Source organism: Gavia stellata, unplaced genomic scaffold, assembly GCF_030936135.1.
Source record: "Gavia stellata isolate bGavSte3 unplaced genomic scaffold, bGavSte3.hap2 HAP2_SCAFFOLD_34, whole genome shotgun sequence".
In the NCBI taxonomy this organism is placed as follows: domain Eukaryota; kingdom Metazoa; phylum Chordata; class Aves; order Gaviiformes; family Gaviidae; genus Gavia; species Gavia stellata.
This window is the reverse complement of record NW_026776320.1, coordinates 4,230,602-4,243,101: the sequence shown is the minus strand read 5'-3', so window position 1 is coordinate 4,243,101 and position 12,500 is coordinate 4,230,602. Positions and strand designations below refer to the sequence as shown.

General features: G+C 43.2%; 1 protein-coding gene across 1 annotated transcript; it reads left to right on the top strand.

Annotated features, from left to right (window-relative positions):
- Positions 1-3,297: 3,297 nt before the first annotated feature.
- On the top strand, positions 3,298-11,743 carry LOC132320896 (E3 ubiquitin-protein ligase TRIM36-like; the record flags this gene model as incomplete). The annotated part of the gene is made up of 8 exons (XM_059834530.1): positions 3,298-3,630; positions 5,085-5,231; positions 6,330-6,425; positions 7,366-7,619; positions 8,281-8,405; positions 8,960-9,253; positions 9,557-9,854; positions 11,389-11,743. Coding segments are annotated over 8 exons (1,902 nt in total), but the record flags the coding sequence as incomplete, so codon positions are not given.
- Positions 11,744-12,500: the final 757 nt, after the last annotated feature.

Below are 12,500 nucleotides of genomic sequence, written 5' to 3'. Positions count from 1 at the left end.
CGAATTCAAAGCTCTTCTTCCAGCATGGACAGGATTAGTAGATCAGGTACGTATCGGAATTTTTGCGTGTTTTCCTTATTTTATGTGTTCGACTGACTTGAGCCGAATTGCGTCTGCATTGGTAAAATGTCTTCCCGGTACTCCTGATGCAGTTAAAGAGATGACTTAGGGATAGTGTGAGTCTTGTTCATTCTGTGGCAAGAACAATGGGAATATTTTTAAGGACAGTGCACTCTATTTCATATATAATAGATCAGTCTTTGTGGCGTCCTGTAAATCTTTGTAACCATTGTATTTGTTTATTCCTGTATTTCAGTTACATTGAGATGCAGTAGCATCATGTTCAATAGCGTCGATGTTGAGGTGTAGATTTCAGCAGTTTTATTGCCTGTCAGCGGTACTGTTGAGGTGGTTCTCTCAGGTTTCGGCCAGCCTAAATTGAGTAGTTCGACTTCCTTCTGAGCCTCTGCAGACTTTGCAAATGATGGGTTTGTCTTACCCAATTCATTATGCTTACAATAAATCATTTTCCATAGATGATGGTTATTGCACGGTTGCAGAATTGGGAGACAGATGACTGTAAGAAGACTGCGCTAACCGCCTCTTCCAGTGTGGTCTGCTCTGGAAGCTTTAAGGAGCACTCCTCATGCTCTTTGTGATGTCACACTAGAAAGATTCTTACAGCTGTTGTGTAATCCACAGATGAGTTGTTCTTTTACACAGATACTTCGAAAGTACTTCTTGAAAGAAACCTCATCTTGGCTTTTAGGCTTCCTTCTGACGTAACTGTCCACTTTAAAACCGCAGTCCGCAGTGATCTGGAAGAGTCGCCCACAAGACAAACCCTAAAGCTGTGTCTTGTATTTCGTATGTTACTAACGTTCATCATCCCCTTCCCAGTTTTCAAAGCTCAAATATTTTATTTCACCCACTTCTTTTAAACAACTCTTGAGTTGTTAGTACTGGTACTCTTTCAGGATCAGTTTGATAAGCAAATGCTGTGTTTGCTGTAGCTTGGCAGGTTGAGGCTTGCATCATTTGAGGGAATCCCCAAACGAAATAGCTAGTTGTCTTCATTACAGTCCTGTTTTCTGGATATGGGGTGCACAGCCCCACAATCACTGTTTAGCTCTGCATACATTTCAGCTGCTTTCTCAGCTCTCTCTACCTGCAGCGTTATGTGAAGTTTGAATGAAGAGAGCCCACTGGTGACTGCCATCTCCCAAATCCAAGTCTAGTCCCTTTTTTCCTCAGTAAGCATGATGTTCTGTCGCGGCATTGTATGCATGGACTGAAGCGGTCACCGGTTTCCGCTGCAGCTGTCCACTACATGGTTTTACAACGTGGACATCAGGGCACCAGGTTGGGTGCCTAAGGAGTGGTGGGCGCACCGTGGGTGACCTGACCTCCTTGTGAGAACTGTGGCTTGCCCAGTGTGGGAGTATCAGACAGGCTGTGCGTGGGGACCAGGCCCCCCATGCTGCTTTCAGCAGTGTAAGTAAGGAGGTAATCCTTAATCTTCCGTGGAAAGCTGCCCTCCAGCTTGCTCTCTGTCGGGCAGTAGAAATAGTGATCTAGCATGATGGGGTGCGCAGGCAGTGCTGTGGCACCGTCCACGCTGTGCACAGAGGAGGCAGAGCTCCCTTGGGAACCTGACATTTAGATGCTACTAGATGTCACCCATACTGTTCTGTTAATGCAGTCTAGCTGTTCTGCTCAGAACCTACAGAAAAGCATGAGACCAGCTGAGTTTGAGACTGACATTTATTCATGCTCTGGTTGTGGCTTCTTAGCTGATAGTGATGCATAACTACCATGGGGTACATTTTGAAGATTTTTAAAGGAACTAGTTTCTTACAGGAGTGTTGGTTTGTTTTTTTAAAGAGACTGGAAAGGGCGTGAGAGGTAGGGAGGTTTTGGATTGTTGGGTGAAGCACCCACAGAAGAGTGACACAAGGCAAGTGTCTTTTGGATAGCATCAAAGGACACTTCAAAAAGAAATGAAGCATCAACATTTCTGATGGGAAGATCCTCACTAAATACAGATGGGACCAAATTTCACTTTCTGAAGAAGAACCAGTTTCAACACTAAGAATTCAGCTTGAAGTCATACCTCTATTTACAAATTAGTTATACCAACATGCAGTCATCTCAAGGGGATCTTAAAACCATGCTCCAGCTCGAGAGAATGGTTTTTTATTTCTTTGTAAGGGGAGGCTGAGAGGATACATGTTAAGCCTAAACACTGGCTTAACCTGCTTCAGTAATACATAAAGGACTAATTTTGATAGTTGTGCCCTGTGGGTTCATGAGTGAGACATGGGGATGCACTCTCTGTTTGATAGCCTCAAGAATGTTACCCTGTAAATAGTTTTTGGGTCTGTGTGAGCCATCCCCTGGAACAGGCTCCAAAGAATCCCTAGGCTTGCGACTTGACTTGAGCCTTGGATCACTTTATTTTGGAGAAGAGGGGAAATTTGTGCATAGCTGTTTCGTAGGAGGGCAGCTTCTCTACTGTCCCCTTTTGAAATGAAAAGAGATAAGCTGTACCCTTGTGTAACCATGCAGATCTGTGGTTCCCCAGTTCAAGGTAGAGGAATCTCTCAGACATAACCGTCTCAGCATCCCCTTTGGTGTGCGGGGCTTACTTAGCAGCCCTCCTTTATCAAGGCCGTTCAGCAAGGGCCAAGTCAGCCTCTACGTATTTGGACTGAATGATTTGGCTGAGATTTCGTACTGGTGATATCTAGTTCTCTTGTTTTCCTCTTTAGATTTTTATGATGCCTCTTGGGGTAAGCCAGGTAAGTTTGACTCGGCCAAAGCAAACTTCAGGGAGCTCCAAGTTGGCTATATTTGTCTGGGAATAACCAGTCTCACTCTGGGAATAGACATCTTACACTTCAGCGTGTTACGAAGCTGTTGCTCTCTATGTGGGCAGCCAGTTAGCCTAAAACCAACTGGTTTCCGGAAGGTTTTGTGTTTAGTCTTTTGAAAGGCTGCGGCTTGAGTGCATGCAAAACTAGACGAAGAAGATAGGATTGGAATAGCTAAATTAACCTTACCATAGAATTAAGTTTTAGAGCAGTAGTTTGTAATGCCCCCTGAACTCAGACATTACACTACCTTGTCATGGCAAATGTATTCTCTTTGGCTTGGCAGAGTGCATATGAATTGGTATTGTACTGGTTTGGATGATGTGCTAGGATAGTTTGAAATTGGTTCATAAATTCCTGTGCTTCTCCCTTTAAAATCTAAACCTCTTCTGTTTACACTCCTCCTAAATCAGGATTTGGTGTCTACACAGGCAGAAAACGTAATTCACTGACTCCTAGATCGAGTCTGTTTCCTTGTCCGGGTTGCCAGCGGGATACTGATCTCGGAGAACGTGGCATCAATGGCTTATTTCGCAACTTTACTTTGGAAACCATTGTGGAAAGATACAGACAGGCAGCCAGGGCAGCCGTTGCTATTATGTGCGATTTCTGCAAACCTCCACCTCAAGAGTCCACAAAGAGCTGCATGGACTGCAGGGCAAGCTATTGCAACGAATGTTTCAAAATACACCATCCTTGGGGAACTGTGAAAGCCCAACATAAACATGTAGGACCAACCACCAACTTCAGACCCAAGGTAAGTATCCCGTATCTTACAGAATTTGGGTTGCAGCATTTGCATATAGCTTCAGACATATCTGTGCAATGGTAGTTGCTTTTTGGGACCGTTGTTCCTTTTTTGACTATTGCTGTTATTCATTGAGTGAACCATAAGCTTTTGTTCTTGCTGACAGCATGACTGCAGTTTTGAACATGTCTGCCTGCACAGACGATTCTCCTGAAAGTTTCCTTCTCTCCTCACACCTCCCCCCGAATCCAGCAGTCAATGACAATGGGATAGCTTATTGCATATTCTGCTGAATGACAGTCTTATGTACCAAGGTGCTAGCGAGACTGGTGTCTTTGGGCTTTTCACCATAGACTAAGATAACATTTGGGGCTTGAGAGTTGGTTTCAGAGATGGTTTGCAATTTTAGCTTAGTGTGTCCATATTTATGCTACTCACTTCTATTTTTGAGCCCTTTCCTGTCCTTTCTTGTATGTGTGTGTGTGTGTTAAAAGATGATGCTTTTAAAGCTTGACTGTTGGCACTGATGTCGTGTTCTCCTCCTTGACATGACACTGAAAAGCTTTCTCAAGAGCTTCTCTTTGGTAACATGGAGTAGATGGACCCAAATGTCTTTCAGTGCTCTGGAATGAGGCAAAGCATTTCTTTTTTTTTAAAACACACACGCACACATGTGCACAAGCACACCCACCCACCCCCACCCACCCCCTTTTAGACGGTTTTATCTGTTGCTTGAGCTTGGAGTTGAGCAGCACTTTTTTTGCCTCTTCGAGCAGTTACTTCAACGTGTTCAATTTTTGAAAGATTACTTTTAGCAAACACCAGCTTTTTCGCAATGCTGTTTAAGCTGCTACTGGAATTAACGCTCAGCATGAACAACTTGTAATTGGAGTCAGACAGAAAAAATGAAACACTGGAGCCTTTTATCTTTAAAATGACTGTGACTGGTGGTGTGGCTGCATTTCATCTGTTGCTCCAAGAGCAATGGCTATGTGGCTGATCAGAGTCTAGCTTAAATTTAAATCATTACAGTATTATGTCAACTCCTGCTTTAAGACAGTTCGTAGTTGTTTCAAGAGATGCTGGCATGGACACAGTTAAATTTGGCAGCGTGGCTGTGTTATATATTGCATTCACAGCTCTGAACAGGAGTGTAGGGAGCTTGAGGCACGCAAACAACTTCAGGGATTAGCAAAATGGTTGATTGCAGTATGGAGGCTACATGATGTGTACACAGACATCGCTACAGGTTTACTCACTGTGAACCTCGTGAAACTGTGTGTGTTCATCTGCTGACTTTCACTGGCATAGACAAATATAAAAGGTGGAAGATAAACTGAATATAAAGAATCCACTGATGAAATCAGATGCTGCTGTGGGGTGATTTAGTGTTTTGATGGTTTGTTGGCCACCTCAGTTTTTGGAAGTACACCTGCATTCTCTCTGCTCTCTTTTTTTTTCAGATTTTGATGTGTCCAGAACATGAAATGGAGAGGGTAAACATGTACTGTGAAATCTGCAGAAGGCCTGTTTGTCATCTTTGTAAACTGGGTGGATGTCATGCAAACCATAGAGTAACAACCATGAGCACTGCCTACAAAACCCTTAAGGTAAAAGTAAATATTGTTGGACCTGGCCTTAAGAAGGGGAAAAGTACTGAGCTTCTGGTGTAAGGGCAAACTCCCTGTGGCAGGAAGCCAGGATGTGTGTTTAGAGGACACTGAACCAGTCATGAGGCATGCTGTTGTGCAACATCTGTTAATATCTATATTAGTGTGACATAGCGCACTTCTGAGAAACTGTATTTTCTATGAGGCGTGAAACATAACCTCTTAAAAGTCCTTCCACCTTGTTTTAGCCAACTGTATAGCAGTACTGACCAATGCAAAAGGTTTAAGCAGTTTATACTTTACAATCTAGCTTTTTTCAGGTAAGTGTCCTTGTGGCTTGGATTAGCTGATACTTCAGAAGCACTCCTGAAAAATTTGCATTGGAAGTATCTGTTGGGACCTTGTATGTTTCTGAAGTTGCATAGCTGTTAATTCGCAGTACAACAGGGAAGACTTGCAAACATTGCTTTGTTGTTAAAGAATGATTGCTTCTACCTCCTCTTCTTCCTTCTCTTCCTCTCTTGCTCACAAGAAAAAAAAAAAGGGGGGGGCGGGGGTGGGGGGGAAGACCAGACCAGCCTGCCTTGTGCTCTTTGGCCTCCTTGCCTGTTTGCAAGGCTTTTCCTGTACAGCTGTTAACTCTTGCAAGTCAGGAAATGCAGAGACACTCCTAAGTTCATGCTTTGAACCACTCATTCTTCTAGCAAATCTTACTACAAATGAGTTAATAACTAACGTGGCTTTTCTGTAAGTTTTAGTAACGTCCTGAAGCCTCATGTTCCTAGCCTAAGAGAAGGTGGCACTTGTGGCTGGGGAAGACTGAGCCAGCTGAGGCTGTTACCTCTTGTCCTTAGAGGCTGTTACCTCTTGTCCTTAGAGGCTGTGCCCCCAGTCCTGCCCACATCAGTGGCCTGATGTCCCTGTGCAGTCATTGCGGGTCACTGAGCAATTCTCCGCAGGGGTGCTGCTCATAACTGGTGGCAGGCTGTTGTCCTTGTAACTAGATAAAGCGAGTGCTAGCTGGATGACCTGCCTGTGCTGGTTGTCGGTTTGGGTGGGATACCCTTCTTCTGCTAGCTCGCTGTTTTGTTTTAACAGGAGAAGCTTTCAAAAGATATTGAGTACCTCATCAGTAAGGAGAGCCAGGTGAAAGCTCACATCACACAGCTGGATCTGCTGCTGAAAGAAACAGAGGTAAGAGTGTCTTCCGTGTTGGCTGGGGATAGCCCTTGCAGGGACACAGCAGAGACTCAAACTGTTTTCACTGAAGTGTTTCAAATCCTTTGGCTTTTTTCAGTTAGCCAGTAAAACAATTTCTGAACAGTTTGTGTTAGTCCTGAATCACAAATGGTAAGACCTAATCCTGACAGTGTTGGAAATATGGGCAACATACAGAGGGAAGTTAAGTTTTGGGTGCTGCTGTAAATTTAATTGAAAGAAAGCTTGTTTGATACCTTAATCAAAGAGAGGTGGGTTAGACTTACAGCTCTTGTGTATTAACGGTGCTTCACAATTTACACTGGCTGTTTGCCGCCTTGAGGATGTTGCAATAAAGTCAGAATGAAGAGTCAAATCTCCCTGCAGAAGAGTCAGAGCTGGGAGCTCACGTACAAGCTGAAAAACACAATGGCAGAAATTGCAGGAGCTCCTGGCCCTGCCTGTATCTTGATAAAGATTGTCTCTGTGCTTTGTAGTTCCTTTTATCCAGGGCACTAGTTAGAGGTGACCCTACAGTTCTGAGGGCATATGTGAGAAGCTGGGCTGGACCCCCATCTCAGTGTGGTTGGGGAAGGTGGAGGAGCACCTAGCTCTTGGGCATGAAGACTTCAGAAACTGACCTGTTTTTACAGTGCTTTTCCATGAGCTGTTTAGACACATGCTATGCGTAACTCAAGACATAATCAGAGGAATACTTTCCTGCTCTTCGTTCTCTGTGTTGATCCAGTAAACGCTCACTAGCTTGGGTGCAGTGCTGATCACATTTTCAGTGCTGATGGGTATAACAAAGCTCATTAGTCTTGTCTGTCAAATGGATGACTAGATTGCTGTGATACCTTGAACAACTTGAGGTATGTTTCTGTAGACAGCCACAGTGCTGTGGAATCTGTCTAAAATGTCTTTTGTTCCCTCCTAGTGCAACAGTGAACGAGCTAAAGAAGAAGCATCTCAGAGCTTTGAGAAATTATCTCATGTCCTAGAAGAGAAGAAGTCCGCAGCTCTTAGGGCAATTGAAACTTCTAAGAATTTAAGGCTGGAAAAATTGCAAACGCAAGCAGAGGAATATCAAGGGCTCCTGGAAAATAATGGCCTTGTAGGATATGCTCAAGAGGTGCTTAAAGAAACTGATCCATCTTGTTTTGTTCAAACAGCAAAACAGCTTCATGACAGGTATCTTAATTATCTTCTGTTTGAAGTACAGATACTGTTCCAGGATGTCTGGTCAGTCATATTCTTTTGACACCTGCTAGCAAAGTACTGAATGCAGTACCTTGTATTGCAAAGGCTCAGAGATGGTCCCAGTACCGTTCAGTAGAAATTGCTACATTACAGTGTGCGTTAAGAAACAGCAGTCAGGAGGGGCTCTGTCCTGTGACAACACGTGGCCTTGTTCAGTAGGACTGCACTGGAAGGGTAGCCCATTCAGCTCACTGACACATTCCTTGGCTCAGAGATTGTATCGGGTATTTGCAAGTTAATCTAACAGGTCTCTTCTGGCTTTAAAGTCTTTGATCTTAATAGCTGTTCTCCATTAGCGCTTCACATCTATTGTGTTCTTTGAACATAATGCCCCAAATTGTTAAAATGCTCTACCAGCTGAACGATTACCTCTTCATTATCTTTACACTGATACCTTTACACTGCTGTACAAAAGCCCTTAAATTTTGCATTTGAATTCTGTCTAGAGAGACAGAAATTTCTGGGAGACATCAGTAAGTACATGAAAACAGCACTTTTTATAAAGCAAAACCTAGCATTTTTAGTTTAAGGAATGCACACATGTGAATTCCCTTTTCTCTGTTCTGCCATCCCTTTGCTTCTGTGCTTTCAGAATCCAAAAAGCTACTGAATCTCTGAAGAGCTTCAGGCCAGCAGCTGAAACTACTTTTGAAGACTTTGTGGTGGACATAGCTAAGCAAGAAGAGATCCTTGGTGACTTGTCCTTCCATTCCAATGGTAAATTGCGAGAGCATCAGGTCTTTCTCAAGTTACGACTTGAAGGGCTTCTCTGGAAAGAGGCAAAACTTATGCAGGGCTGCAGCTGCAGAACTCAGTCTTGTGACTTGCATTGTCCCTTCTGTCTCTGTGATCCACAAGGCATTACCTGGCAGCAATGCTAGCTTCAGCTTTGAAAAAGAAGCTAAGATGCCGTTGCATTCAGTACCAGTTTACATTGGCTTCCAAAACATTGTAGTTAAGGAATACTAGGTCTTCCTAGAAGCTTTTTGTTAACATGACAGAAAAGAATAGGCTTTCATATGCTTTTTTAGCTGCCAGCAAAAATAGATAATACAACTTTCGAAGTAAAAACAGAAAGTAAGGGATTTATGTAAGTGCATGAATGGAACTATCCTCATCTGTACTCTTTAACTGATTGAGTCAGATTTCTGCCCCCACCCCCACCCCCCCCAAGTGCTATAGCCACTCAACAAAGGGCTTGTATGGTTAATTCTAAAACAACATGTATCTAAATTTGAGGGTTTTTTTCTCCTGAATCTCTGGCATTCCAGGTCTAGAAATACCAGAAATCAATGAAGAGCAGAGCAGAATGTACAACAAAGCTCTGATCAGCTGGGAATGCCCTGGGAAGACAGACTCAGCTGATATCTATGTTCTTGAGTATCGTAAGCTTAATGGAGAAGAGGAGAGTGCGACGTGGCAGGAGATCAAAGTTTGCAGCAAGAGCAAAGTAATATCTGATCTTGATGATGACAGCTCCTATGCCTTTAGAGTTCGAGGATATAAAGGGTCCATCTGTAGCCCTTGGAGCCGAGAAGTTATTTTGCGTACGCCTCCAGCTCCAGGTATTGGGTTTTCTTCTGTCCACAAGGTGTTGAATCTGTGTCTGTCAGTGTTAAGAGCTGTAGGTGGTTTCCAGTAGTTCCCAGACTTCTACTCTACTGTTACCGGTTGCGTAAATGTTTAGAAGCACTGTTAACAAACAGGTTAAGTAGGTGGCATGCTGAGACCGTTTTAGCTTGCATGACGTTCCCGGTAGCCTTATAAAGTGAGAAATTCTGATGCCAGCATGACTTAAAATGTAGTTTATAAGCACAGAAGGCCAAATACTTAACTAAGAGGAAATTTTTTTGGATACTGTTTTTCAGTTTTCAGTTTTCTTTTTGATGACAAATGTGGGTACAACAGTGAACATCTCCTGCTGAACCCAGGAAGAACCTCTGTGGAAAGCAGGGCTGGATTTCCTCTACTGCTGGGATCTGAGCGCATGCAGGTCGGATGCTACACAACCCTGGATTACATCATTGGCGACACCGGGATTGCCAAAGGGAAGCACGTCTGGGCTTTTCGTGTGGAAGCCTATTCATACCTGGTGAAAGTGGGAGTTGTTTCTAGCAACCAGATACAGAAATTGTTCCATAATACCCATGATGTGACCAGCCCAAGGTAAATTGCAGACTCTTGCTCAATACATGTTTTATATAAGGAGATGGCTTTTTAAAAAATAAGTTAAGAGTGAGTCTGGTCGCAATTAGTACACAAGGTGAACCTAACTAGTGGAAAGTAGCTTGAAGGATATGCTGTAAGCAGGTTGTCCTGTTCATCCCCTGCTATTAGCAGAAAGGTGTTGTAATTATCCAGAGTCCTATTTTCATTCTTTTTGGGAAAGAAAGGAGGTTCCTATAGATGTCAAGATGTGCCAGTTAAAGCAAGAAGGTAAAAAAAAAGCATCACTTGCAAGATTGAAGCAATGTTTAATTGTCAATAGTAAGACTCTGCCTTAATTTCCTTAGCATACTAGGTTTGGCAGCCATTCAGAGGTACAATGTTCACTGTATATATCTGTGTATCTTTGCTGTAGCTTGCGTCACGGTGGATTCCAAGTCACTGGCTTATCCCAGGCTATACACTTGCATATGGTACTGGAGTGCTACTGTTCCCAAGCCAAAGTACAGTGGACAAACCAATAAAAAGATTTCAGCTCTGAAGTATGGTTGTAGTAAGCCTGGATGTGTCTAGGAACTGCAGGCTGGGAAGCTATCTCCTGAGGACTCTTAACTTTTTCAGGAATGTAAAAAATGTATCAGCTTCCTCCTGTGTAACATACTGAAAGTGTAAGAACGCCTGTGTCTTGAGCTGCTTAAAGCCAGACGGAGGCTTTTTGCAAAGTGAGAAATTAGATCCTGATTTCCTGATTTCTTTTTCCTTATCCACACAAATACCTGGAAAACTTTGGCTGACACAAATCCAATCTCCCCCAAGACATCCCAAAAATGCAAACCTAGCTAGGGATTGTCGGCACAGAAGAATGTGTGCTTCTCCAGTGTGTCTTCATCTGGTGACAGAAGTAGGGGGCAAAAGCATGTAGACTGAACAAATCTGGCCACAAACTTTCCCCAGTAACCAGCTGGGAAACAGGGGTTCATGGAAACCTCCAGGCAGAGCGCATTAAAAAAAACCAAACCACCAAACCAAAAACTTAAACCACTACTTTTTGTGTTGTGAATTTTAAAGACAATGTAATACAGCAGTGGTGAGGAAAACTCATAGGACAACAGTCATGTTAAATGTATTTACTCGTGTCATTTAACATTATGTAAATGAAGTTAAACATACCTTGTCTGTAATCATTAGTCATAGTCGCTAAATTACTTTTCAAGTTAACTAATTTGCTCTACCTGTAGGTTCATTAATGATTACCTAGCATGAGTACATTTAGATACATCCGCTCCTTAGTAAAGCCTTCTGTGGTCTTGTCCTCGTTAGCGTTTAGCTGTTATTTATTGTCTGAAGTGGCCCAAGTGAGTGTTCTCCACCTACTAAATGCGTCTTCCCTCCTGGCTTAGGTATATTTTTACCCCACAAGGTTTTGCAGGTGACCATGTGGTGTTTCTTGTCTTACAAAAATGTTTTCTCCAGTTCACATCACTGATCCCCCTTCAGAATTTGACAAAAGCAAATGGTTGTTTTTCTGTTCTAGATACGAGCAAGACAGTGGTCATGACAGTGGGAGTGAAGATGCCTTCTTTGACTCACCACAGCCTTTCACACTGGTCACTTTAGGCATGAAGAAGTTCTTTATCCCCACAACACCTGCTGCCCCCAAGGATCCAGCGAGCAGAATCCTTCCCCTGCCATCGTGCTTGGGCATCTGCCTCGACTGTGACAAAGGCAAGGTGGGGTTCTACGACGCAGGCCGTATGAAATGCCTTTATGAGTGCGAGGTGGACTGCTCTGGCATAATGTACCCAGCATTTGCCTTAATGGGTGGTGCAGCAGTTCATCTTGAGGAACCTGTCACAGCAAAGTACGGGGAGTACCACGACGACATCTAGTGCAGTGATCTCTTCCCATTGCTGTTCTGAGGTGGAAGACGAGAGAGAGCAGAAGAATTCTACCTTAGTTTTCACTCCTGATTAATTACATTCTGTCCACATGTTGCTTACAAGCCTCTGGGTCATGCTTTTTTTAAACAAACGGTTCAGACACGTCCCACACTAGTGGGAAATGTTCTTCCAGGAACTCTCCTGCCTTTCTTGTGATCTGTGCAATGCTTTTCTCCACAGACTTTCTTCCCAGGGGGAAGCAGGGAAGAAGTTTGACTAGCAACCAAAATTACTCTTCGGGGGTAGAAATCTACCTTTTGTGTAACGTAAATCCTTACATAGTCAGTTTTGCATTTAATGAAATCAAAGCTGACAGCGTGTGATTGCCATTCTCCTTTCAAGAAATCTGCCTGAATGCCTCTGAGGGGTCAAATGCTTTCCAATTAACCCCTGAGCACCAGGGGTTGGGCCCTTCAGCACGAAAGAACATTTGCAAAAATACAGTATAAAGCAGGGAGAAATCAGAACTGCAGCTGAACGTTTAGGTTTTATTTGGAAAGAGGAGGGTAAACTAGAATCTGATTGCATGTCATATACCTTTAATGTGACGGTAAGCTAAAACTCTAATTCTGACACCTGGTGTCGTGTAGTTGGTGGCATAATGGTAAGTTTCTTGACTCTTCCAGGCTTTTACTATAGGCTATATAAAAATATATAAAGTGCAATTCTACCTTAAACATCAGACTCACTTTAGAGTCCAAAATCA